The sequence below is a fragment of the Ailuropoda melanoleuca genome, chromosome 11 (genome assembly GCF_002007445.2).
Source record: "Ailuropoda melanoleuca isolate Jingjing chromosome 11, ASM200744v2, whole genome shotgun sequence".
Lineage (NCBI taxonomy): Eukaryota > Metazoa > Chordata > Mammalia > Carnivora > Ursidae > Ailuropoda > Ailuropoda melanoleuca.
In genome coordinates, this window is record NC_048228.1 from 53320740 (window position 1) to 53347784 (window position 27045).

The 27045-nt window shown below is 38.3% G+C and overlaps 1 protein-coding gene across 1 annotated transcript; it reads right to left on the reverse strand.

Annotated features, from left to right (window-relative positions):
• Window positions 1-6466: 6466 nt before the first annotated feature.
• AFP (alpha fetoprotein) lies at window positions 6467-26815 on the reverse strand. The gene is made up of 15 exons (XM_019809246.2): window positions 26660-26815; window positions 25749-25800; window positions 24699-24831; window positions 22441-22652; window positions 21177-21309; window positions 20169-20266; window positions 17842-17971; window positions 15688-15902; window positions 13951-14083; window positions 13336-13433; window positions 12615-12753; window positions 9952-10175; window positions 8683-8815; window positions 7163-7217; window positions 6467-6618 (listed from the first exon to the last, which is right to left on the reverse strand). Exons 1-14 carry the CDS (start codon window positions 26742-26744, stop codon window positions 7173-7175), a joined length of 1830 nt encoding a protein of 609 aa, XP_019664805.2. The 5' UTR covers window positions 26745-26815; the 3' UTR covers window positions 6467-6618; window positions 7163-7172.
• Between the last annotated feature and the right edge of the window lie 230 nt (window positions 26816-27045).

Genomic DNA, 27045 nt, shown 5'->3' on the forward strand with positions numbered 1-27045 from the left:
CTTTATAACCAATGAATATAAAGAATATTAGCAACAGGGCAAATATTTGCTCCATAATATTTGGAGAAAGAGTAGAATCTAAAATTGTTTATGTTATGTGTAGAAAGCGGTAATGTGAACAGACCTATTATACCAAAAGTAAGAGAGAGAGAGAGAAGAGACTGGAGAGAGAGACAGAGCGAGAAGGCAAAGTCTGTTATGGGCAATCAAGCAAGAGAAAGATACAACAGTTTTAAATAGCTACCCATACACTAGGATAATTCCAAACAGATCAGACATCCAAGTGTAAAAAGGAATAACAAGCAAATATCAAAGTACTAGAAGAAACACAAGTAAAGTGGGAACATTTTTTCTAACTATGATGCAAAATCCACAAACAGGAATCAGTGCAACTCCATAAAAAGAAATTTAAAGACTTTACTTGGAAAAATACTGTCGGCAAAGTCAAAAACAGAGGAAAACCCAACAAAAGATAGCTGTGATCTGTACCATACAAAGAGCTCTGGAAATTTGAGGGGCAAAAGTAGACTAACAACCTGATAGGAAAATAGTAAAATGATCTGAGCAAATAGTACACAAGAAGAAAAAAACTAATGGGTTCCAAACATAAAAAAAGATTCTCCTAATAAGAGAAATGCACATCTAAACAACACCACAGCAGCATGGCTTACCCATATGATTGGCAAAACTCCAAAAATTTGACAACATTCTGTGAGGATAAAACTGTGGGGAAATAGTTCCTGTCATCCATTTCTGGTGGGAATGCAAAATGGTGGCAAAGATCTATGGAGGAGAATGCGGCGGTATCTAAAAATGCTAGCATTTGTCCCCTGAGCCAGTGAATTTTCTAGTCGGTACCTATCCTAAAAATACACTGCCAGTATTTCTAAATGACCAAAGCACTAGGTCATTCATCGTGGCACTGTTTGTAATAGCAGAAGATTGGAAATAATTCAAATGCCCATCAATAGAAGGTCAGTTAATAAACTACTCCAGACAAAGAAGTTCTATGAAATTGTTTAAAAGCACTGAAGAAAAAAACTTATGGATCATATGGAGTGATCACCGAGATTATGTTTTTAAGTGAAAAAGGCAAGGTATAGAACAATTTAAGGACTATGTAATGTCTCATGTAATAAAGATAAAATGGTGTCATAGGAATATATTTATATACATACTTGCTTAGATATTAAAAATAAAGAACAGAACGATTAAAAGTTAAGAAAAGCTGTTGTCTGTATGAGAAAGGGGAAAAGGGAGACTAGGGGAGAAGGAATTTAGTCTATGTCAGTTCGGACTATTATAACGAAATACCATAAACTGGGTGGCTTATGAACAACGGAGTTTTATTTCTCACAGTTTTGGAGTCTGGGGTCTGCAACAGGGCACCAGTGGGGTGGGGTTCTGAGGAGAGAGAGCCTCTTGCAGGCTGCACACTGCTGACTTCTGCTGGTATCCTCATATGGCAGAAAAAGGGTGTCAGGGTAATGCTGGCCTCATGGACCGAATTGGAAGGTATTCTCTTCTCTTAATTTTCTGGAAGTGTCTGTGTAGAATTAGTATTATTTCTTCCTGAGATGTTTAGTAGAATTCACCAGCGAAGCCTGAAGTTTTCTTTGTGGGAATGACCTTAACTACGTTTCCACTGCTTTAACAGATACTGCAATGATCAGATTATCTAGTTTTTCTTGACTGAGCTTTGATAGTTTGGTAGTTAATGGCATTTGTGCATTTCTTCTGAGTTGTTGAATTTGTTGGCAAAATATTTTTCAAACTAGCCCTTATCATTTTAATTTCTAAGACGATGTCTCCTCTCTCATTCCTGATATTGATAATTTGTCTGTTCTCTTTTTCCTCCCCTGATAAATCTGGTGAGAAGTTTATCAATATTATTGATCTTCTCAAAGAACCAGCATGAGGTTTCATTTATTTTTATCTATTTTGTGTGTTTTCTATTTTGTTGATCTCTGTTTTGATCTTTATCATTTCCTTTCTTCAACTTACTTTTTAAAAATTTGCTCCTTTTTTTTTAATGACAGTTTTCAACTGTCATCCCAACAGTTTAGTCCTATCTTGTATATATATATATATATATATGTATATATATATATATATAGTATGTATATAATGAAATATTACTCAACCATAAAAAAGAATGAAATCTTGCCATCTGCCATGATGTGGATAGAACTAAAGAGTATAATACTAAGTGAAATAAGTCAGTCAGAGAAAGACAAATACCATATAGTTTCACTCATATGTGGAATTTAAGAAACAAATAAACATGGAGGGGAAAAAGAGAGAAAGAGTCTATTTTTTTTAAGATTTTATTTATTTATTTATTTGACAGAAAGACAGCCAGCGAGAGAGGCAACACAAGCAGGGGGAGTGGGAGAGGAAGAAGCAGGCTCCCAGCGGAGGAGCACAACGTGGGGCTCAATCCCAGGATTCTGGGATCACACCCTGAGCTGAAGGCAGATGCTTAACGACTGAGCCACCCAGGCACCCCGAGAAAGAGTCTTAACTCTAGAGAACAAACCGGTGGTGGGTGGGGGAGGTGGGTGGGGGATGGGTGAAATAGGTGAAGGGATTAGGAGCACACTTGTTGTGATGAGATGTGTTGTGTGAGAGTGTTGTATGGAAGTGTTCAATCACTAAATTCTACACTTGAAACTAATATTACACTGTATGTTAACTAACTGGAATGTAAATAAAAAGTGAAGAATAAATAAATAAATAAACAAATAAATAAAATCTATCCCCCCTCCTGCCCTCACCTATCCACCCTCTCTAAAGCCAACTGCCCTAGAGGCTACACACACCAGCTCTTAAGAGTCTTTAACTTCCTCGGTGGTTTCTCATGTTTTTATAATACTGTCTCAGTTCTATGTTTCTCCTTCTTCCTGGTGTGACCTTTAGAAGATGGACCTAGCAACCCCTCTAGTTTACCATATTATTTAAAAAAATACAGCACATGGCATCTGAGATTCACCCACATATCCAACAAATATTTATAGAATGTTTATTATGTTCCAAACACTCTTCTGTATGCCAAGGATAACAGAAGTGAACAAAACAGACAAAAGTCCCTCTCCTCAGGGGCTTACACTAGTGAGGATAGACAGAAAATAAACAAGTAAAATCTAGTGTATGTCAGATGGTGATAAATGGTGTGGAAGGTAGCTACAGGGGTACAAAATAGGTCAGTCAAGGAAGACATCATCCAGCAGATGATAATGAGATGAAGCCTGAAGAGGTGATGGAGTGAGCCCCACATATCTGAGGACAGTTTTCCAAGCGAGAAGAATCACAAGAACAAAACTCTGGGCAGGAAATAAATTGTTAACTTGAAGAACAGCAAAGAAGCAGGCCATTTTGCCTGAGCAAAAAGACCCAGTGGAAAAGGGGAAAGAGAAGAGGACAGAAAGGTATCATCACGTAGGGTCAGTGCACAGACTTCACATTTCACTCTGAGCGAGATGGGAAGCCATTAGAGGTTTTAAGTGGAAAAGTGATATAATGTACTTAGGTATAAAGGATCATGTCAATTACTATGTTGAGACCAGAGCTGGGGGTGGGTCAAGGGTACTTGAGAGAATACAGATTAGGAAAATATTGCAAGAATCCATGTGTGATATTATTGTGGCTTGTACTAAGGGTATGGAGAAAGAGTGAAATTCTGGATATACTCTGAAGGTAGAGCCAACAGGCTTTGCTCCTAGGTTGAATGTAGGGGCGGTATGGAAAAAGAAACCCTCAATGACTCTAAGGTTTCTGGCTTGAGCAAAAAAAAGGATGGACAAGACAGAGGGAGACACAACTTTGGAGTCCAGTTTGGAATGTGTTATGCTTGAGTTGTCTCCGCATTATCAACATGAAGAAGTCAGGGAGAAAGTGACACATGAGCCTGGAAAGAAAGGAAGAAATCCAGGGTGGAGATATTAATATGTGTTGTCAACATCTAGATGGTACTAATGCACTAAGCCTAGATGAGGTCGCCTAGGGAGCGAGTTTAGATTCAGGAGAGTTTCTCTGGGACACCCCAACATTTAGAGGTGAAAGAGTTGCAGAAAATGCAGTGAAGACCAAGGAGACACAGCCAATCAGATCAGAAGAAAATGCAGATGACAAATAGGTAAATGTTTTAAGGAGAAAGGAGTGATCAAATGTGTCACATTGTGCTGAGAGAAACCAGGTAAGCTAAGGACTGAGAACTGACCACTGCGTTTTGCAGCATGGAAGTCATCGTAACCTTGACTATGCACATTTCTACTTTATGGTTTGCCCAACTTGTTTTTCCAAAGAAGTAGAAATGCTCTAAAATTTCCAATTTCCTCTTGTATTTGTGACACTTTGTCCTTGTGTTTCCAATCATTTTTTTTCTTTATATATGTCAGTGAAATGTCATTTGGCTCATAAATTTTCCTAGCAATTTTATCTTCATTGAACTTTCTCCTTAATAATAAAAAAATATTTTTCCTCTTTAAAACTTTTATGTTGAGTTCAACTTTGTCTTATTGTGATCTCTGAGTTAATACCTTTTAGAACTACACCGAAATCAGACAAGGTCCACAGATGTTACAACAGAATTGAAAGAAAGAATGTAAAGGACTGAAAGCTCGTTTTGTTGAGCTCTGGAGCAATTGTTTTCTCCTGGAGCAGAGGCCAAAGCATGAATGTAATTTTTTAGATTTCTATTCAGAGCTAATACGATAAACAGCCTCCCTACTGATAGGCTAGTCTTTTTTGCACTACTTGCTGACCTTGCCCCCCTGCTTTCCCACCACACATACTCCCCATCCTCCATGTCTCATGAGTTATCTTCCTAAAAACTAACCATGGTGACTCTTCTCTGCTTGGATATCACTTTTGTCCCCTGTTACTTATAAGATATTGTCCAAACCCTTTGGAATAAAACTCATGAGAATCTTCTCAATCCTACAGTTTATGTATCTTGCTTCATCTTCTTTTTTTTTAATTTATTTTTATTTTTATTTTTTTAATAATATTTATTTTGTTATATTAGTCACCATACAGTACATCCCCAGTTCTTGATGCAATGTTCCATGATTCATTACTTGCGTATAACATCCAATGCACCATGCAATATGTGCCCTCCTTAATACCCATCACCGGCCTATCCCAATCTCCCACCCCCCTCCCCTCTGAAGCCCTCAGTTTGTTTCCCAGAGTCCACAGTCTCTCGTGGTTCATTCCCCCCTTCTGTTTACCCCCCCTTCATTCCTCCCCTCCCTCTCCCACCGATCCTCCTATCTCTCATGTTCCATATATGAGTGAAACCATATGATAATTGTCTTTCTCTGCTTGACTTATTTCACTTAGCATAATCTCCTCCAGTCCCATCCATGTTGCTGCAAATGTTGAGAAATCGTTCTTTCTGACAGCTGAGTAATATTCCATTGTATATATGGCTTCATCTTCTTTTTTTTTTTTTAAAGATTTTATTTATTTATTCGACAGAGATAGAGACAGCCAGTGAGAGAGGGAACACAAGCAGGGGGAGTGTGAGAGGAAGAAGCAGGCTCATAGCAGAGGAGCCTGATGTGGGGCTCGATCCCATCACGCCGGGATCACGCCCTGAGCCGAAGGCAGGCGCTTAACCGCTGTGCCACCCAGGCGCCCCTGGCTTCATCTTCTGTACCTAAATCCTTCCTACCCACCCAGTACTGCCCTAAAACCATTCATCATGTTTTGTCACAGACTATGTTCTCCTCTTTAATGAATTGGACTTCTCTGTTATGTGAACTGATGAATGTCCACTCATCTTCTAAGGCTCTTCTTAAAAGTCTGTCTCTTTCAGTGTGAAGCTTTCCACAGGAAGAATTGGTTTCATCTACCCATTGATTTGCTCCACAGTTTGTTGCCAGCTCTATAGTGACCACAATCTTGTTGCATTGCTATTAGTTGCTTCCTTTTCTACTGGAGCACCTGGAGGACAGTGACCGCACCCAGAATGGGACCTGATACCCAGTGAGGGCTCGGTAAATACTTGTGAACTAAGAAAAATCAACTGCTAAATATATTAATAATATTTAATCAGAACAACTACAATAAACACTTATATTTTTAAATTTCTGTGAATAGAGAACTGAACAAGATTGAGGAAAAAAGTAGATGTTAAATTTTGAGAAGTATCATTCTTGATGGATCCCATAAAAGCATAATAATTTATGTTTTCATCTCCAGGGTATCTGTTCGAATACATAAGTGGCCATTTAATGAACAGAGTGCCCTGGCATCACAGTGCTTAACTTGAACATCTTTTTAGTGCATCAAGGCATCTAGACTTTAGGGTTGTAAGTCCATCCTTGAGAGTGGCTTTAATCTCCTACAACAACCAAGACCCGATGTTTTTTTATCAGAATCTGCTTCAGACAATGGTATACATAACTATTTTTAAAGGTCATTTATAAACTTTCATAAATAAGCAGACTAGGAAAAAGGAAACATTTGGAAATACTTTATTTATATGATGGAGAAATCTCACATTCAAGTCTTTATCATTTCATTAATTCACAGAAAGCGCTATCTCAGTTACAATTAAAGAAAAGATTCACACCAAACCATAAAGACTTTTTTTGTCTTCTTTTCTTCCCCCTGCAATAAGAACAAAAATATATTAAGTAGTAATTCAATGAATGGGTGCAGAAGGTAACTGGTTCTATTATTTTACATCAGGGAAATACTAAATAGAAGGGAAGGTCTTCTGATGGCATTCTCTGAAACCGTAGAAATAACCCGAGAGAATTTTGAAGTTGTTGAGTCACTGATTTGCCATGATGGACACAACTTTGTTCCGGTGTTTTTAAAATAAACTTTTTGCTGAGTTGCATTTAGTTTTTAAGAAAAGAATTTAATGGGGGCACCTGGGTGCTAGTCGGTTAAGCATCTGCCTTCTGCTCCGGTCATGATCCCAGGGTCCTGGGATCGAGTCCCACATTGAGCTCCCTGCTCAGCTGGAAGCCTGCTTCTCCCTCTCCCTCTGCCTGCCACTCCCCCTGCTTGTGCTCTCTCTCTCTCTATGTCTAATAAATAAAAAAATCTTAAAAAAAAGTTTAATGGTCTTAGGGCATATTTCACTATGGATCAATATTTTGGGAGAATGATCATTATATTTATTCTTGTCTGAATTTTTTGTTACCTGAAGTCATTTAAACTCCCAAAGCAGCACGAGTATTTGCAATCAGTTTTGGACCCTGAAAATTAAAAACAATAGTCGTCAGATGAAGAGATGAATGACTGTGTCAGTTATACAGTTAGCTCTCCACTATCTAGGGGTGAATTCAAGTACATCTCTGACGCCAACGAGCTGGGACAGTGGAAGTCAAAGAACAAAAAAATCACTCATACCTACAGTAGAGATAGTTTGTTCTTATGCCAATCTCCAAATTGTTGCCAAACGTCACCACACCCCTCACCTTCCTCCACAAGTCAGTCATAGAATTGGAAGGTTTGCAGAGAAAGTACAGTCACTATGTCTCACATCTAAATGAATGTCTGCTCTCATCAAGGGACATTTATCCTTTTGTATCATATTTATCAGAAATGGTTTACATCAAATCTATTTTTTATATATAATAATATTTTTTATTATGTTATGTTAGTCACCATACAGTACATCCCTAGTTTTTGATGTAAAGTTCCATGATTCATTACTTGCGTATAACACCCAGTGCACCATGCAATATGTGCCCTCCTTAATACACATCACCGGCCATCCCACTCCCCTACCCTCCTCCCCTCTGAATCTATTTTATCAGTTTTATCTGAATTGGTTATCTGTGTTCCATCCTTTTCTACTAAAAACACAGACACATACTGGTAAGTGTACACTTGGCAAAAAGGCAGAATTATAAGATATCTTTTAAAATGATAATGATACAGGGCCCCCGGGTGGCTCAGTTGGTTAAATGTCTGCTTTCGGCTCAAGTCACGATCCCATCCTGGGATCAAGTCCTGCATCAGGCTCCCTGCTCAGCAGGCAGTCTGCTTCTCCCTCTTCCTCTGCCCCTCCCCCCACTTGTGTGCTCGCGCGCACACACTCTCTCCCTCTCTCTCTCTCAAATAAATAAATAAAAACCTAAAAAATAAATAAATAAATAAAATTATAATGAAGCTATGTTCAAATATATTTAGTAACATAAACTAAGGACTTACTAAATGTAGCCAATTACAAATCCAGTTAAAATTGCTAAATAATAAGATTAAGATAATTCCTAGTTACTACTCTGGTAGAATAACAAGGCATGCGCCTAAGGGAGTTCAAAAATATTTTTTATAAATATTCCCCCAATATCTTGTTTGCATAATTAATTTGCTATTAAATCCTTTCAATCCATTCAGGTGAATTGATCAGTTTTAGACCAGAAACTGTCTAAATTATCATCAATTAATTATATATTCACTTTATAGTTTTCTCTACCAGGAAATAAATCAAACTTACTAATTCTCTTAACATATTTGAAAATTATGCTTCTTCCTAATACTTAGAAAATTGGGATTATTTCTTAAATACCATAAAATCCTTCAATCTATTTCTAAATAAATTTAAATCTCTCTGGCATTATTTTCAAGTTATAGATTAGTGGAATATTATTTTCATTATGCATTATAGAAAATGCTCTCCTAAGGATTTTGAATATGAAAATGAGCTGCAAATACCTCTTCCTCAAAGCAGGCTTCCTGCTCTTGGCCTTGGCAGCACTTTTCCAGTAGGCCAGAGAAATCTGCAATGACAGCCTCAAGTTGTTCTTCTGTTATTTGTGGCTTTTGCTTCACAAGGTTAATGAGAAATCTATAAATTAAACAAAATAAAAGAGAACTCTGTTATGCAAAGTTACTTTTCTAAAGCTTTCCTAGTGGAGAAATTTTAGAGTCCTCAAAATCTTCTGCCCCCAAACCTAACTCCATCAACCCATCACCAGACTTACAACATATACTGTGTCCAATGCCTTCACCAGAAAGACTGAGTCTAGAAATCAGCAGGTGTTCCACTGGTCTGGATTTGTGCAGATTATAGATAAAATATGATTTTATAATTCCACCATACTTACATGTAGTAAGACATAGCCTTTTTCTTACTTGCCTAGAAAATCCTTTCCAATTCTCTACTCTAAATTACATCCTACCCATTCTCAAAGGCCCAGATTTCCAAACTCCTGTCGTCCATAAATATCACACACTTACCTGAGCATTGGATCCCCCAGTCACCTGCACTACTCATTTAGCAACACTTTCATGTGGGAATTAATGTCGACTGGGGAATAGGGAAGACTTGTCAGAGGAGGCAGCATTCTTACTGTATCTTGGAACATGACACAGATTGTGACAGTGGAAAAGGGAAGAAGTTTTTCTGAAATGAAGGAAGACTATTTCCAAAACAAGTGAGTATGAAAATGCATGGGAATTTGGAGAACATAAGTTCCATTGACTTGGATTACCATCACCGTTACAGAATGCCTCCCACAATGAACTGAAATGTGCCTTCCATCTCATAACACCCATACTTCATGGTTGAATCAAATATTGTGGTTATTCTCTTCAAAAAGTAAACAGTGTGAAAAAAGATTCAATGGTGTTTTTCCAGTGTTTTGGAATGGAAGTACCCAAACTTACTGCAAAGACATATCCTAATTCTACCAAAATAGATTGCTCACTTTCCCTCAGTCCCAACACGTATCACGACAACAGTTACGATGGAGACTATTTTTACAAATAAAAAATTGTCTGCCCTTGAGAATTTTTCCAGACCTATGTTCCAAGGAGGCTGTGAAGACGCTGAGACAAAACTATTTTAAAAGCCACTTTCCGTGCTTTGGGGCAATAATGTTCTCCTAATGAGCCCAAGATTGCTGGGTGTGTAAGGTAGAAATCTCAACTACTATTTAGTGCTGTTGGGCTTCTCCGTGCTAGCAAATGACCCTTTCTTACTGTTGCTTCATCGTTTGCAGTGCGACACCCTGAGCTTGGCACAGATCCTTATGGAAGATGAACTTGTCAGCAGAGAAGGGTGAGGGGATGTATGTTTCATCCACCACTAAGCTGCTGAAGCACGGCCTCCGGTTGGCGTATGAAGAAGTGCAGCACTGGCCAACACCAGGGTTGACAGGAGTCTCCTCGTGCCTGATGCATAATTGTCCAATAATGAGATCAGCCTGGTTAGGAGAATGCGGAAAAAGACAGCAAGGCAATTCAGCATTAGCCACTAAACTGATTCGGGTTTCCAGAGAATTGTTGCAATGTTTAATGCTCAGTAATTTATAATCAATATTACAGAAAAATGTGCTGCCTGTGTAGGGTCATGTGCTGCCACATTGTGGATTCTTTTTTCCCCATTCGCTTGGGATAAACCTCCCCATTTAGTGGCAGGGATTCCACAGGTGATGTTGGAGAGAGTCCTTTCAGCTAGTTGTGTCAGCTATTGGAAATACACTTCCACTTACATACCTACTTCCAAAGGGGGAGAAATTATCTGCCCTGACCTGGGAAATCAATTCATGGCTTAAATGTTTCATGGATATCTAGCTGAATTTTCCATTTTATTTTTGGGATCCAGGGAATTACTTTCTGCAGGTAAGAATAGCACAAGCCTTACCTGTTCATATACGTATATAAGTGCACACATGCATGCATATGGCTAATATATAACCTTAACTAAAGAGAGGTAAGGCTGGGGGGCCTGGGGGGCTCCATTGGTTAAGAAGCTGACTCCTGATTTTGGCTCAGGTCATGATCTCAGGTCACGGGATCACCCCACCTAGCCTCTGTGCTCAGAGGGGAGTCTGCTGGAGATTTCTCTCTCCGTCTCCCTCTGCACTTCCTCTTTCTCTCTCTCCCTTAAATAAATAAATCTTAAAAATAAAAAAGGAAAGGAATAAAGCCAAAGTGCGCATGTGCGTGCATGTGTGTGTGTGTGTGTGTGTGTGTGTGTGTGTCTTCTAGGGCTTTCCTAATGTAGAATCCTCCTACCTTCCACACTTGAGAGATATTTCTTAAAAACCCAGCAATAACTTATAATAAGGGCCAACATGTTTTGTGTGCCTACTGTGACCAGGCCAGTGCTGAACGAGTTACCAGGATTACCTCATTTAAGACAGTCATCCTGTGTGGGTGGCACAGTTCTTATTCCCAAATGTCAGATGAAAAAGCTCAAGCCTAGAGATAGAACTTGCTTTCCAGAGTGACACTACTAACAAGTGCTGAAAGTGGGATGGCGACGTGGGCAGGAGGCTTCCAGAGCATACACTTCTGTTACCACATCCTGGCTCCCTGCAGCCTCTCAACGTGTGGAATTCAATAAATGACAAAGACGATGCTGAATCACAGGAATCCTTTTGCTCTTAACTTTTGGTGGAAAATTCCAAGGCATGAAGACTAGCTAGCAAACAAGTTCTCAGCATCAGAAAGAGGAAAAAGAGGAAAAGGGCAAAAATAAATGTGCAATTTTGTTCACAGTTGTCATTTTAAGGGAAAAAATAATGAAAGAAAAGTCAGCGTGTAATCTTATGTATGACACTAGTGACATTAGAAAGTAAAGATGACTAGCATTACTAACTAGAAAGTCATGTTATTAGTCAGAAGGACTTACCCTGTTCTATTGTCTTTACCTTGTCAAAGGGGGGAAAAGGTCCCTAGTAAAATAAAAAGATTATACTACAAAAGGCAAACATATAAGGATGGCTGAAAATAAAATGACTAATTTTCATCTCTCAGAAGTGAAGCTTTCATTTTTTTTAACTCAATTCATATTTTTTTCACTGTGTCCATTAGACTGAAGTCAATGCTCATGGGTGCACAGCAGAGTAACTGAGACACGTGGGTGAACTAGATGCAGGGGGATAATAGCACAGCAGCAGCGGAGCTGTGTGCCACCAGCAGGGAAATTCTGAAGAAGGTATGGCCTTGGGTGCTGGAGCTTGGGCTCTGGAAAGCGGTGCATATGCGTTCAAATATCAGCCCCACCATTTCCTTCCTGGGAGACATGGTCCTAACATAACTTTTTTGAGCCTCATTTCCTCTCTCTATAAAATGAAGACGGTAATGGGGCATTTCAAAAGGGAGTATTATAATTGTCAAATGAGATCATACATTTTTTTAAAAAGTGCAGTGTGGGTCTTTAGCATGACCCTGGAGAATTGCTATGTTGTTATTAGCATGAAGTGATGGTCTCTATGTTGGTTTAGGAAAGGTGGCTGGTGAGATGTAGGGCCTCAAGGTGTAGGGGAGTTTGTAAAGGGCAAGGATCACTCCTTGGTTTTCTTTTTCTTCTTCTTTTTTTTTAACAGAAAAGTATTTGGTGAGCAAAAGAAGAAATCATGAACTGAATGACGTGTTGGTTATCCTATCTTTCCCGTCCATAAAGCTTGCTCAGACAGTGGTGCGTACACCCCACCGGCTGCACTCCCACCGGCCATTCTAGGAGGACAGGAAGCCTGGCCACAAGCCAACTTCTCAGAGCTGAGTTCATGCCCTCTCCAACCGTGAGGAGTTGAACAAGCCTAGTCAAGCTATCTCCACAGTGGTTTTTACCATTTCCCCTAAGTGGGAATCATGAGGCTATTTCAAGCCAAACGGGGCCGAAACAAAACACTCACCGCGCCCTCGCCACAGGCCAATTGTTTGTCCTCGCTGAGTTGGCAACAAGTGGCTGCTGCGGTTGCCATTTTCCTGGTGAAGGCCATCAGCTCAGGGGGGGTCAGCTGGGGGGCCTTCTTTGTGTACGCAACAAGAAACCTGGAAGAAGCATTTTTCACCAAATCCTGAGTCATTTGTGAGGTTTTGGACTCCTCACTCCTTCTCAAAGACTCTCTTTTGGTATGAGAGGCCATGAGGTCAGCTCATTGTTTTATCCACATGGTACTGGGGCCGCCATTTGAGAGGTACTTACTCTAACACCCACCCCCTGTACTTCCATCCTACCGACATACTACAATGGGAAAACAAGCCCCGGATGGTAGGCTGACTTCTATTCCCAACCTCAAAGCTTCACTGATTTTAATTTTGATCTATTCCGTGTTTCAGTGATAACAGACTGCAGCAGAGTAAGTATCTTTTCTGCGAAAATCTGCACGATTTGGGGAAGCCAAAGCCAGCACCAAAGATCAGACTTTTACAAGTCATTCTTTTTCCTCCCTACAAGAGGGAAATGGGGATGCCCACATTCTCCCAAGGGAAACTGGGTGATCCAATTACACTGATTTCCAATCTGAAATACGGGCTGAAAGTAGAGTAGTTTTGGGTGACTAATTTAGGTTGATATTTCCCTCACCAGTTCATCATTTTTAACCACTAAAAATACTGTTAAAAAAAACATACGCGTTTTGTAAGTAATATTCTCCTAGTTTCTGGAAGAGGCCGCAGCTTCGCTTTGCCAATGCTTGGCTTTCTTGGATGTATTGCTCTAATTCTTCTTCCTGAAAATATAAGCCTTATTACATACTTTTTTCCTCTTCCTGGACACAAAACTTTGTATGTAAATTGATCAATAATATATTATTCTATTATGACATGAATCTTAGCAAAAACAGTTTAGAGGTTTTTTTTAATACTAAAGATAGTAAAGTATGAATTGTGAGAATTAAAGCAAATGGACTTTGGGGAAATTAAAACTTTGTGAATCACACAGAATTCAATCTTTGGATAAAGGATTACAGTTCTTTCCGTACAAATTCCTGCTTCTCTGGAACTGTTCAACAGTGAATACTCTGTACATTCTGTGTGTCAAGGAGCTTTTGGTTAACATTTTTACTTCTAAAGTAGGCCACTAGTTGTTGACTACTAGTTAATTAATACTTAATATCTGGATGACTACTCAATAGATATAACTAGCTAGCTACTAGTTAATAGCTAGATGCTTTTAAACAAACAGAATTTTTAATGGGTAATCTCTATACAATTTTTCAGACTCTCCCTAAAGCTAGAGCAATTTACCCCTTTATCCTGGCATTCAAGAGGGTTTTCAGACTGGGAGCACTTCTCCAACAATTCCTGGTATCCTTTAGCGACTCTTAGAACAACTGGGACAGCAAGTTTCGTATGTCTTCTTGAATATTCATAAGTAAATCTGAAATATGTGTGAAAAATATCATGTTATTGGAATTAAGAGACAATTTATTCCCATGTTATATGGCACGCAGAAGTTAAAATTCAAATACATAAACCTGGAAATCAAATTATGACTTAAACTATATGCATGGTAAAACCATTAGTACAAATAACAATCCCTGCAATTGTCCTAAAATGGCATTTTGTTTTCTTCTGAACTCTTCACCTGGGTTTTTCAATTACAAGCTTTACAGTCATTCATTCAACAAATGTTTTTCCAGTGTCTACTCTATGCAAGCATTTCTCTAAGCAGTAAGGATTCAATAATGTATAAGATAAAATGCCTGACCTCTCAAAAGCATACTTTATAGGGAGACAGGATTGAATAAACAAGAAATAGGTCATCGTAATTCAGGTGGTGATAAATCAGGGAAGAGAAATGAAGGAAGATACAATAGAAGGGGAAAAGTGACTCCTGATTGACAGCATTGGTTAAGAAATGTCTCTTTGGGCCATTCTTTTGGAACAGAACCGGGGTGAAGGAAGCTACATAAGGACCTGGGGGAAGTTCATTCTCAGCTGAGAAAATTTCTACTGTGAAGAGCCTGAGTGAAGAACTGTTTCCGTTAAACAATTAGTGTTGGACGTGTGGGTGGTCGGTGTAAAGATAATTCTAGGATTTACTAATTGCATTTCCAAGTTATAGAAGCAAGTCGTATTTAGTTCTGCCACCAATAAATTGTCAACGCAGATTTCTTCAACCTGGACTTTGTTCTTATGTGCGGAATTTTATTTAGCAGTGCAAACAATGTGTGGATGTCCAGTCTGAAAGCAACGATAGAGTGATATCCTTAGGGACTATTAAAAAGAAAATTGGGCCATTATTTTCATTCTTACATTAGAAGCAGACTATGAAATTTATAAAGACCTTTGGAGATCATTAGGCATAATATCCTAAGAGTTGCACAAATCCCTCTTCTGATCCTGTCCATAGATACACACTGTACAATAAAGGACAATGTATTAAACTTACTGCTTGCTTCCCTTAAAGGCAAATAGAATGAGAACATGTCCTATCAATTATATTGATATAATTAACTACTATACTGCAAGTGTCTCAACATACGATTTTCTCGCAAAAATAAAACATACATTAAATAAATAGCAAATAAACTGTTCTAATAAAAGCCCTTCTATCTACCAGTGTGTTACACTTTGAGGGAAAGTTCTTAAAACAGGCACAATGAAAAGCATGTTCTTAACCATGAGCCCTTCTTATCACAAAATATCTATATCTTATTTGGAAGCTGAGTGGTGGTCTTCCTATGAGTAATCCATGCAAAGATGACATGACAAGGCTTCTGATTCCAGGGACCTTGATACAAAATAAAATATAACTTCAGCTAATAACAGCACAGTGAAAGTCTCATCAGTATAAGATAGATCCCATTTCCTTATTCCCTACTTACCTGCTTAAATATATTTTGGCTCAGAACATTCTAACATCACCCTCGCATACTGAGCTCAAAAAGCATAGCCATCATTCCCCATTTCAGCCACACAAAGCTGGCAGCTACATCCTAATCTTTACTTATGTGAACATACATTTAGAGAGTATGTTACCTTGCCATGAAAAGATCCTTTTCCCTTGAAGAAAATTGGTTGAAATCTCTCTCTCCTAAAAACCTATTTAGATTTGGAGATAAGCCTTCAGGTCTGTCATCATTTTCGGCATGAATTATGCATTGACCAAGTTCAAGTATGGGCAATTTGCAGCATTCTGCTATTTTGCTTGACAGAATATCTTGTTGAGAACATATGTGGGACATAATTTTTTCCTGTAATAGGAAAAATGAGGTATAAGTTTTAAAGGTTTATTCTTTAATGCAGGACCTCAGGGCCAGTTCTAGGAAAGGAGGGAGGGAGAATAAAAGGATGGGAGGGGGGATAGAAGGGAAAGCAGGGAAGAGAAGGGAGGAAGGAAGGGAGAGGTGAGAGGGAAAGCAAAGAAATAAGGGAGGACTAGAAAGAAGGCATTTTACCTTGTCTCCCATTTTTGTGCTTTCTCCCTAGTTTGCCTTTCCTCACTCCTTTTCACCTACCCCTGTTTTTTCAATTCTTCTTTTCATAGTTGTCAGCTAAAACCTGTTTTATTGTATTAGGAAGATTTTTAAAACAAGAAAGAAATATACTCTTCAAACTAAATGACATGCACATTGGCATATATCTTTCTATTACTTTTGCAATTTGCTACTGGACAACGTTTGCTGTTGATGTCCTAATATGGAGAGCCGACTTTCTGCTCCGTTTTAACAGAACGATCTGCAGTGACCCACTATGACCTCCAGAGGGCAGGCTCTAGATAATGAAATGGCAACTCATCTAAATGCGCAGAACGAAGCCGAGTTTACACATCGCTGTCAGGGGACTAAAAATTCTATGCATTCTCAATAGGGACAATTAGAAAGCATTGCCATTAAAATCAATCTACATACCATACTGAAATTAATTTTTCCGTTTTAAAGGAAAAGGGTGGTTATGAGCTCCAAAAATGGAAAAATAACTTTTTAAGTTCCTATAGAAATTAGTAAAACTGTCAATTAAAACAAAGAAAACTAACTTCAAAGAAAAACAAAATAGTTCTTATTATGGTCCCTACTATGCAAGTAAAAACTTCTAAAAGGGAAAAATAAATGAAAGCAGAAATCTGTGTTTGGGAATCTTCCCCTACTCCTCACGCCAGGATCTCTGCGCTCAGAGACCATCCCCCTCAGGCCTCTACAGCCCCAGCTTCTGGCTGCTTTCCAGGACTCTTTCAGCCAAACTGTGGAGGGACTGGCTGAAATAAGCATTTTATCCTCACATTCCACCTTTTGGAAACCATGTTCAAGTCCAGATTTTTGAGCCATTTGAATATCTAAGAGCAACGATTTTAACCCTTCCTGGAAAAGAAGGTGTCTCACCAGGGACCTGGGAGGGAGTGATTTGGGGATAGACAGGCCTCTTGTACGGTATCTAAGAAGCCTAAGGTTGGCCCAAAATAGACGAATGCCACGCTGCTTAAATGGTGACTATGGCATGCTTGAGGATTCTGTGTTGGGGGGTTTTGGGTTTTGTTTTTTAATTCTCCTAGAGCCATCTCTCCACACCTCTCTTTGGCATGGTTAGCTTTGTACCTTGTAGAACAGTTTCTTGTGTTATTTTTGTTCTGTCTTGGGCTATTTTGTTGTATTCCTATAATAGATATATCTATATGCTAGCTATAATAGAGCCCCTTCCTTGTGCCAGGCATCTCGCTGTCAGCTTGTGGAGACAACAGTCAACAGGAGACAGTCCCTACACATCTCATCTCTATCAGACTCTAAATTCCCTGAGCTTAGCTTGTGCCTTCATAGCAAGTACCCTTCACAATATCTAGCACACAGAATGTATTCAATATATAGTTGTCAAATGAAATCATAAATGGATGGAAAAACAAATTTGTTCAAAGTAAAGAGCCTGTCCCCCCACCCGCCCCCCCAGATCCTAAGTGGAGTTTACAATCTCCTTCAGAAGAAAGAAAGAACGGGTACTGGTCTCACCAGAGGAGAGCATCCCTTAAGTGAAAGGCAGGACCAACAGACGATGGTTTCAGTTTCACTATCAAGAAGTCTGGGCCTCTCCTCAGCCAGCTAGTTACCCTACCCTGTGACCAACTCAGACAGCCTTCTGCCATTTAGAATGAGAGCGAAGGAAAGAAAAGGAAATGGACTTATCTCAGGAGGCAAGGCTCTTTACCCCATCTTGCAGACACTCCAGCACGTCTCCTCTGCAACATTCCTCATGGACATGGGCCACATCCAGGACCAGTTTCTGAATTTCAGTAAAATTAGCTTTGGAAAACTTTTGACTCAGTTTTGTAACCGTTCTAAAGGAAGGGGGGAAATAGAAGTCAATCCTGGTTATCTACCAACATTAAATAATACTTGGAATATTCGTGTAGTTGTTGCTCCCAAGAGAGAGAACTGAAGTGCTCTTGCTGTCTCAAAAGAAAAGGGAAAGCATTCTAAGTATTGTCAATTCCAGCCCAATCTTTCAAGGCAACGGATCTCTAAATTGACCTGTCCCCACAAGTAACTTGCACATGATTTATTTGTCTTCAAAACCTTTCCTGTGAATTGTGTGAATTGGCATGAAATCTATCTTTTCGCTGCTCATCCATGATGCTGGGTGTTTGGAATCACCATAGCACTGGGCGGAAAAAGATTAAAAGGACACATAATTAAGAAATAGAAAATTTCACGAGAATAGTAATCATTTTTTACTTGGGAGGAAAAAAAAACCACGTGTGGGAATACAGGAAGGGGTGTATACGTGCAAATCAATGAAGTGAGACCAGAGAGTAGAGCAGAGTAAACATCCATATGTGTCAGCACGCCAAGCCACGTAGTGTGGCCAAAAAAGAGACATAAGAAGGAAAAAGTCTTGTAACTTCTACATGTTTCCTTAAATTTTAAGAGATGTCTAGATGAAGCCTCTATTCCCTACAGCAACTGGTGTTGTCGCTGCTTCTGATAAGGGTAGATTTTCTTTATGAATTTATAACATTTAAGTGTAATCACTTATGGATAGCAAATGATAAATATAGTCATTATAATAATATTTTAATTTATATTTTGTTAGTAAGACAAACTGAAAGCAATTCATGAATCAATCTAAGTTTCTAATAGAGTTGGAAGGTAGTGAAAGCAACATCTGACCTATTCCAAGAAAAAAATGTCACTCAGTCTTGTAAATAACTCCATGACTACAAACCTTAACCTAGATCTCCACTCTGTACAATATGTTTCAGTGTGTAATTTAACAAGCAAACAAATAAGCTGTGAATGCAAGTACTTAATACTCTTCAATAACATCTCAGATATTTTCCTCTTCTAGAAATGTCTCATCATGAAAGTTGAAGAGCACTTTAAGCCAGTTACGTAGTTTAAAATGTTCTAGTAGCCACATTAAAAGGTAAAAAGGAAAAAGATCCATCTTAATATTTTTGACCCCAACGTATCAAATATAATACCATTTCAACATATGATTTCATTCCTATGTGAAATCCAAAAAATAAATGAATAGACAAACAGAAAACAGAATCAGGCCTATAAATACGGAGAGCAAACTGATGGTTGCCAGAGAAAAGGGGTAGGAGCGTGAGCAACATGGGTGAAGGGGAGTGGGAGATACAGGCTTCCACTTAGGGAATGAATAAGTCACGGGCGTAAAGAGCACGGCATGGGGAGTATAGTCAATGATACCGCAACAGCGTGGTGCTGACGGATGGTAGCAACATTGGGGGTGAGCACAGCATAAGGTACAGAGAAGTTGAGTCACTACATTGTGCACCTGAAACTAATATAACATTGTGTGTCAACTCTACATGAATTAGAAAATTCTTTAAAAAATTATTTCAAGATGCAATTAACATAAAACCCTATTAAGAAGATATCATACGTTCTCTTTTTCATACGACGTCTATAAAATCTGGTATGTCTTTTCCACCTGGAGCACAGTTCCTCATTCACATCAGCCAGACCTCAAATGCTCAGGAGCACTGTATGGCTAGCAGCAGCCCGGCCCTGCAGCACAGCCGCAACCCTCAGTCATTCTGATTCTGACATTTGATGTCAAAGCCTCAACTGTCAGGATACAGTTAATTCACTGACCTTGCAGACAAATAGGTGTAAGGAAAATAAATCCTTATCAGGACCTAGAAAACTGGGCTCTGCTCACTCGCAGTGTGGCTTTCATCCCTCCAGGTCTCAGTGTATTCACATGTAAAAATGAAGAGGTTGAACTAAATGATTAAATGTTTGGGGTTTTTTTGTATTCTTCTTTATCCCAGCAACAAAGATAGAATATGAGACAGAGGTAAATGAAGTAGGCTTTAAAGAGTGTGAAACAGCAGACTATCAGTTCGCTTCCTTCCAATTCTGAGATTTCATGATCCTAATTGCATTAGCTCTCATCAAGCACCCTTCGTTCTCTACAACAGTGACAAGAGAAAAATGAGCTCAAATGGCAAAATGGCAGTTGCGCAGATCTCACCTTCTTCTCTAGATACAGCTTAAACTTACATGGCTCGGAAGGTTCGGGGTCCAAAATTTTTCATTACTGCACATATATGTTGATTTACTAAACTGCTGTCTCTTAATTCTTTTGTAATCAATGCTGTCTAGATACAGAAGAAACAAGGTGTCAGGAAAGGATGTATTTTTCCTTTACAAGTGCTAATAATTAGAAAAACAACCCATACGGGTAAAACAGCAAACCATAAAAAATTTTACTACTATTATAAATGCGATACACTTTTATGGAAATTTATTCATTCTTTGTTTCTTTTAGGTTGGTTTGTATACATCGAAGCCAGACAGATTTATTTAAAATACCTTAAAACAAGACCATTATAACTTCCTTACTTGGGATAGTGAATAAACAACTGTACCTTTAAACAAAATGAAACCTGACAATTTCTTAAACGTTTGCTCTGTCACAAAAAAAAATAAAAGTCACAGCCTGACATTCTGGGAATAGTCACAGTTCTTAGGAAGTTTTTCTTGTAGGACTTCTGGTGGCAAGTGGTTAATTGTGGATGTACTCTAGTTCTCCAAACCTAAGAAAGCTACTCACTTCTCTAAACCTAAGCTTCCTCTTGTTAGATAATGATGTTTATACCTCAAATTTGTTCTAAGTATCAAAAGAAATAACAAGCATAATGTATTTGTCATAGTTTTCTTTTTTCTCTCTCTCTCCTTCTGTGCCTCCTTTTCTCCTCCTGCCCCTTCTACCCCCATCTTCTTTCACCTCCTATTCCTCTCTTTCATATATCTTATCACCCATACCCCTGTCTTCTTTTATCCCCCCCCAAGCTCACATCCTTAGTCTTATAATAATTATCGGCCCAAGGAATGAATACAAAACAGCAAGTCCAGCTGTTTTAGCCCAAAGACTATCAGACTGCTGAAATATGCTCAGTTCTGAACATGGTATTCTGCATGCAAAGCAAGTTTCCATTTTTAACTTTGGTTTTAATGAGTCTCAGCCAGATTAAAGTATTGGTTCAGATATCTGTACAAATAGAATACCTTTGTTTGGAAGCATTCGACTGCATTTTCAGCTTTGCAGCAAGGTGGAATTATTTTGCCATAGTGGGCAGCCAAAGAAAGAATCGTGGGTGCATACAGAAAGGGGTGCCTTCTTGCTATCTCATAGATGTACCTATGAAATGAAAAGATGCCGTAAGATTTGCAAACATATAAAAACAAGACTGCTACTAGAACTGGACTCTGGAATTTGTTTAAAGAATCAGGAAACAGTCATATTGTTTTCCACGTGCTGAGAAAAATTTTACTTACTACAGATCCCCAGGGCGAGAAACAATCTGACCACCAATACCATGTTTTATCATGAGAACCAAATAGGCAGAAATGCTGAATATGATTCTTATCAAGGTGTCCTTTTCAATAAGCACACTCAGACATGTTTGGGGGGGTCAGTAAATCCAGACCTCCCCTAAGTCAGACAGAAAGGTGGAGTCCTTTTTTCCTCATTAGTATAGCATGGAATCATCCTCCTTGACAGTCTCCATAGCAGAGATGGTCTAAGGGCAGGCTCTGTATTTCTCTGGTTCAGGGGTGCAAGACAGCAGCGTGCAAGACAGACGTGATGGAGAGTTAGATATTGTATTCCCCTACAGAGAACCTGAGTTCAGGCCCTGCTTGGGAATATACTAGCACTGTGCCCTCAGCCCTCAGTGTGAATTATCTTAATCTTTTAAATTTCAGTTTCCTCATCTGCAAAATGGGAAGAAGAAGAATGAAGGGGAAAAGGACAGGAGACTTCAAAGGGAGGTCACAAGCATTAACCCGATCAGACGTGCCAAGAGCACAGGGTCCTACGACATCTTAAGTGCTTGGTAATTGCTAGTCATGCTTATGTACCTTAAGCATTCCTGGAGCTCTAAAATTTTTTATTTCCAGACAATTTGGTGAACATGAAACACCAAATATTTGGCTCCAGAAGGAATCGCTTTGTGTGGTACTAAAATATTCTTGGGCCAGCTAAAATGGAGAGGTTCAAGGGGGTTGGGGGGAAGGTCTATCTCAAGAGACTAAGGGAACACGTGGTGGGTCTGGTGTGTGGCCTGTACCACATCTATCAAGCATGCTGTGGAAACAAAATTCCCTTAAAATGGCTCACCTAATTTCCCAGGGCAGGACCTCAGCAGGTGCAACATGATTGCCACTTCTCCATGTTTTAGAGAACCTCCTAAAATTGCAGGAATACTAGATTCTGCTGGATACTGCTCTCCTCCAGGAGTTTTAATCTACGTTTAAATTGGATCTTTACCTGTTCATGAACATATCCCTGTTTTCCTCATATGCTTTACAACTGGTCACAGGTTCTGGAACTTGGAAGGGTGGGATGGTTGCTGGAGCAGCCTTCTTGTGTCCTAGTAAACAGTTGTGTCTTTCCTCTTCACTTTGGCTGCAGCAATCAGAAAGTCCATACTTTTCCAAAATTTCCTTCTCCTCGCAAATTTCTTCCAGAAAGGCAGATAGCTATAAGAAAGATTTGGGGGTTTTTTCTTTGTTGTTTGTTTTTTGTTTTTTTAGATTTATGTATTTGAGAGAGAGAGTGAACCAAAGAGAGAGAGCACGACTGGGGGAAGGATCCAAGGGAGAGGGAGAAGCCGACTCCCCACTGAACAGGGAGCCCAATATAGGGCTCGATCCTGGGACTCTGGGATCATGACCTAACCCCAAGCCAGATGCTTAGCTGACTGAGCCACCCAGGTGCCCAAAGAAAGATTTGTTTTTAATGAAAGACAACTTAGTTTACTTTGAAATTCTGTAAAACACATGAGAAGTTTTCTAATATCCAAAATCAGAACTACAGATTAAAAAACAATTGCCTATACAAATCCCAATATATTTAATTTCAGCCTGATGAGACCTTTCTTTCAAGCCTTTTGGGAAATGGAATTTTAGTTTCCGATGTTGAGAAATACACAAGACTATTAGACAAAATTACTTTATCCTAAAAGTTAGAACACCAAGCAATATATTATTTCCCCCAAAAAATATTTGAAATATTTTATTTTTCCCTTTTATATTATCAGCAGTTTGGCTCCATGATGTCTATAAGCTTTTTTTAAAAAAAAATATGTAAACCACTTTTTTGGTTTGTTGCCTTAATTTTACCAAAATCAAATAATGATACCAATAGTCTAAAAAATGCCTCTGAGAAATACATGTCTCATTCTTCTCAGGAAATTTTTATTTAGCTTTTATAACTGCTAAAATTTAGGGAGCCCTAGAATTTTAAGTAAGATTTTCAATTTCTAATCCACATAAAAATCATACCTTTAAGTTTACAATGATAACTCATCAACTTAAACATTACCATGAACCTCTCACTGGACATAAATTTGCAAGATGGAATGTATTTTTGCTTCATTTATACATGTTTTTAGGTTAGCAAACAAGCCAAAAATAAAGATGCAAAAAAGGGAGTTTTATTAAATCATCAATTTCAGAGTTGGAAAGTATTTTATATCTTTAAAAGGACATCTCCTCTGCAATATTCGAGATATATCGACTTTTGGCCGTTTATCAATCCCACCATCACAGAAGATTCTTTGGGCCTTTTGCTCCATAATTGGATAGCTCTAATCATTACCAAGTTCCTCGGGGTTTTTTTCCATTGAGATAAACTAAACAATAATAACTATGATTTATTGATCTTCTTCATTAAGATATACTAAAAGAAACTATTCATTGTTTGACTGAAATTCAAATTTAAGTTAGCTTCATATTTTGTTATTGCTTGTTTGCTAATTCTGGCAAGCCCCCGTGTTCTCTACTCCTCACGTTCACTATAGTGTAGAGGGTAATGAAGGCACTGGGGGGGGTACTTTTGGAGCCTGATGGCCTAGTTTAAATCCTTGTTCTGGGCTCCCTTAAAAAACTTACTTAACCTCTCTGTGCCTCAGCTTCCTCAACTGGAAGAATACCATTTATCTTTTAGGATTATTGTAAAGATTTAATAAATTGATATTTGAGGGCAAAGCGGATATTGTACCAGTGGGCCCAGCTGGGGTCTCTTGGCTCGCTGGACTTCCAACAGATTCATCAGTGCTATGTTCTAGGTCATAAAATATTTTTATTATGAATAGGTATGTAACACTCCCTAGAATAATGCCTGTCACATTGTGTGATTAACAAAAAGTAACTTCTATTACTATTATTATATCTATTTTTTTGACAACCCTGGAATGGAAGCTACTATTGTTCCTTATTTTATATGGATAAGGCATCTAAATCTCAGAGAAGTTAAGTAACATGTTCATGGTCACCCAGATACTTGAATTTCAGAACCTTAGGTCTTAGTCACCAGGCTTATATTGTCTCTTTACAACAGGCACCCACTCTCTTCTGCCCTCTTCAGCAATTCAGAGCTAATCTGATTTTCATGCAACAGCTCTTCAAATATTTAAATGTATTTCTCATGCCACCACCATGTCTGCTCTTCTGCCTGCTTAACTTTGGTCAAATATCACAGTGGGATTTTATTATTATTATTATTAATTATTATTATTCACTCACCTGGTTTTCTAAACACCCTACAGGCTGCTCACTGCCAGTGGATTTCTCAATTACAGTCAGTATATCTTTCACCATTTTGCTTACTTCTTTGTAAGTGGCTTCTTGAACAAACTGAGCAAAAAATATGGTAGCTCTGAAACAAAAATACGGATGAATGCGTAAGGAACAGACATGTCAAGCTGCTTTTTCTCAAGTGCGGTTTTTGTTTGTTTTGGTTTTCTGTTGTGTTTAGGGGGTAACTTTTGCTAAAAATTTATGTTAAATTTGATTTTAGCCAACTGGAAAGAAATGTCAATCTTCTTGCCCCCTTCCCCCCAAAATATACATATATCTATTAAAAAATCAAAGTGGATTTCCCATAAGAGTGGTTCCTGCTTTTGTGGTCACCTACCCAGTGCAGTGCACCCATAACTGAGGGCATCTGTATTCTATAGTTCCTTTTAAATTTAAGCGAAGAATTGGTCATTAGACCTCTGCCTGTATCTACTCCCAGTGTGAACAAGATCTGATCCAAGACAAAGCTCATGGATTGACCCCAAAATTGTCTTAACAGGTTTCTGGGTGCAAGTAGTAGCAATAACATACTACTTTAAATTCCTTATTAGAAACTTCAGGAGTGTGGGATGGTCAGCACTCAAAAGAAGGACACACTCTCTACAAATAACAGAAATTAGAATATTTCACCTCCTATTATCTGCTACTAGGATTTACATAGTATTCAGAATAGATAATATTGTAATATCCTATTGGTATTGATGTGGGAAATTCCTACATTTATGTGGTGGTTACCACTGATCTGATACAAATCTTGAGTTTCTAAAACCTGATTTGGTTTTTCCCATGGAATTTCAAGAAATCTAGAGGTTAATATCTAAGGCATGGGCCAACGGTTCAACCTCTTCCATATCAATTTGATATTCAATATAAGGAATGTCTTCAATTTGCTTTTGTATTTTTCAGAACTCATAGGGCTATCTGCCTTCATTTAATTACCTCACTAAAATTATCATTACTTCATATTTGAAGTACATTTATATGAGAAAAACTTACAGGTCAGCCAAATTCATCTCTGCAGAACATTGGGAAGAATCCAAGATGGAAGCTGAAAAGCAGAATAAACTCTATGAGAAATGGCGTTTTCAACCACAACCAGGAAAATGATTGTCGTCACACAGAAATGTTTGTGTTGGAGTTAGAACTATGCAGTTTTAGAACAATTTAGAACTATACAATTTTGTTTTTAAGTTAGAACTATTCAATTTTAGAACCATACAACTGAGAAAACATTAGGGAGCATCTATCCAAACACCTTAATTTTGTACTTGCGAAAACACGGAGACTAAGGAATAGCTAAGTTAACGAGAATGATTTATGGCAGAACTAGCCCTAAAAGCCAACTGTTTGCTTTCCTCCTCTACTGTGGTGTTCTAATTGGCTTGGAAATCAATGGATTAAAAATACTATTTCAGTCCTCCTTTGAACATGATTACACCACAGTTCGCTTGCCTATTTATATCCCAGTCACACCGTTTCTTCTTTAGTCAAATAATGGTCCATTTTTCTGAAGTGAAGAATAAAGACGTTACTTATTTTACCAGTCTGAGGGGGTTTTATATGTGAAGGAACTAGGATTATAGCCTCATATATAGAGATAGATAGACATATAATATAGATATATATATTTCAAAGTTAATATGTATATACCAATTAAATAAATAATGTACAAAACATTAATTCAATGTGGACTGTATAAGCCATTCATAGATAATGTTAAGCACCGCCTTGATTTTGTAAACCTCTTGTAAAGCCACAAGTTTATCATTCATTTAAAGATATTCACCATTAAATATTTTTCCTCCGTGTGGAACAGTAAGTATAAATAAATCAGGACAAATGAATAAATGCAAATTTAAGAACTTTGATATAGAGAAAGACAAAAAAGAAAACACCAAATATCTTACCTATTCCATATGCATTTCTATGCATTGTTCTGGATTCAGAAAAATTTAGTAGGTAAATTAAAGAAATTGATACCACCCACTTCATGGTTGCTATTTTGTTGTTGGCAATGATGGGGGAAGAATATTGAAAATCATGCTGAAATTCTTTTATACCCTTCTCAAGCAATGCCTGTTAATTAGTAATCTTTTGTTAGTGTATGGGGATATCCGTTACTTTATTTCCTTAGGTTGCAAATGGGACAACTTGTCGATAATTAACAGCAGAGGGATTATTTGCATTTTATGTTCAAGGACGCAGGGGAAAAACCTGCAAATTCATCCCATTTTGCAAATATAACAAATACTCTTCTCAATCTACAGCCTGCTTGAAGAAATATTTCTTCCTG

Coding starts and splice junctions, on each gene's coding strand:
- AFP (XM_019809246.2), bottom strand. CDS start 26,744: ATGAAGTGGGTGGTATCAATTTCTTTAATTTACCTACTAAATTTTTCT. Junction 17,972..20,168: donor CCCCGAACCTTCCGAGCCAT/GTAAGTTTAAGC, acceptor CCCTTCCTTTAG/AACGGTTACAAAACTGAGTC. Junction 12,754..13,335: donor GAATATTACTTACAAAACGC/GTATGTTTTTTT, acceptor TGCTTCTTCCAG/GTTTCTTGTTGCGTACACAA.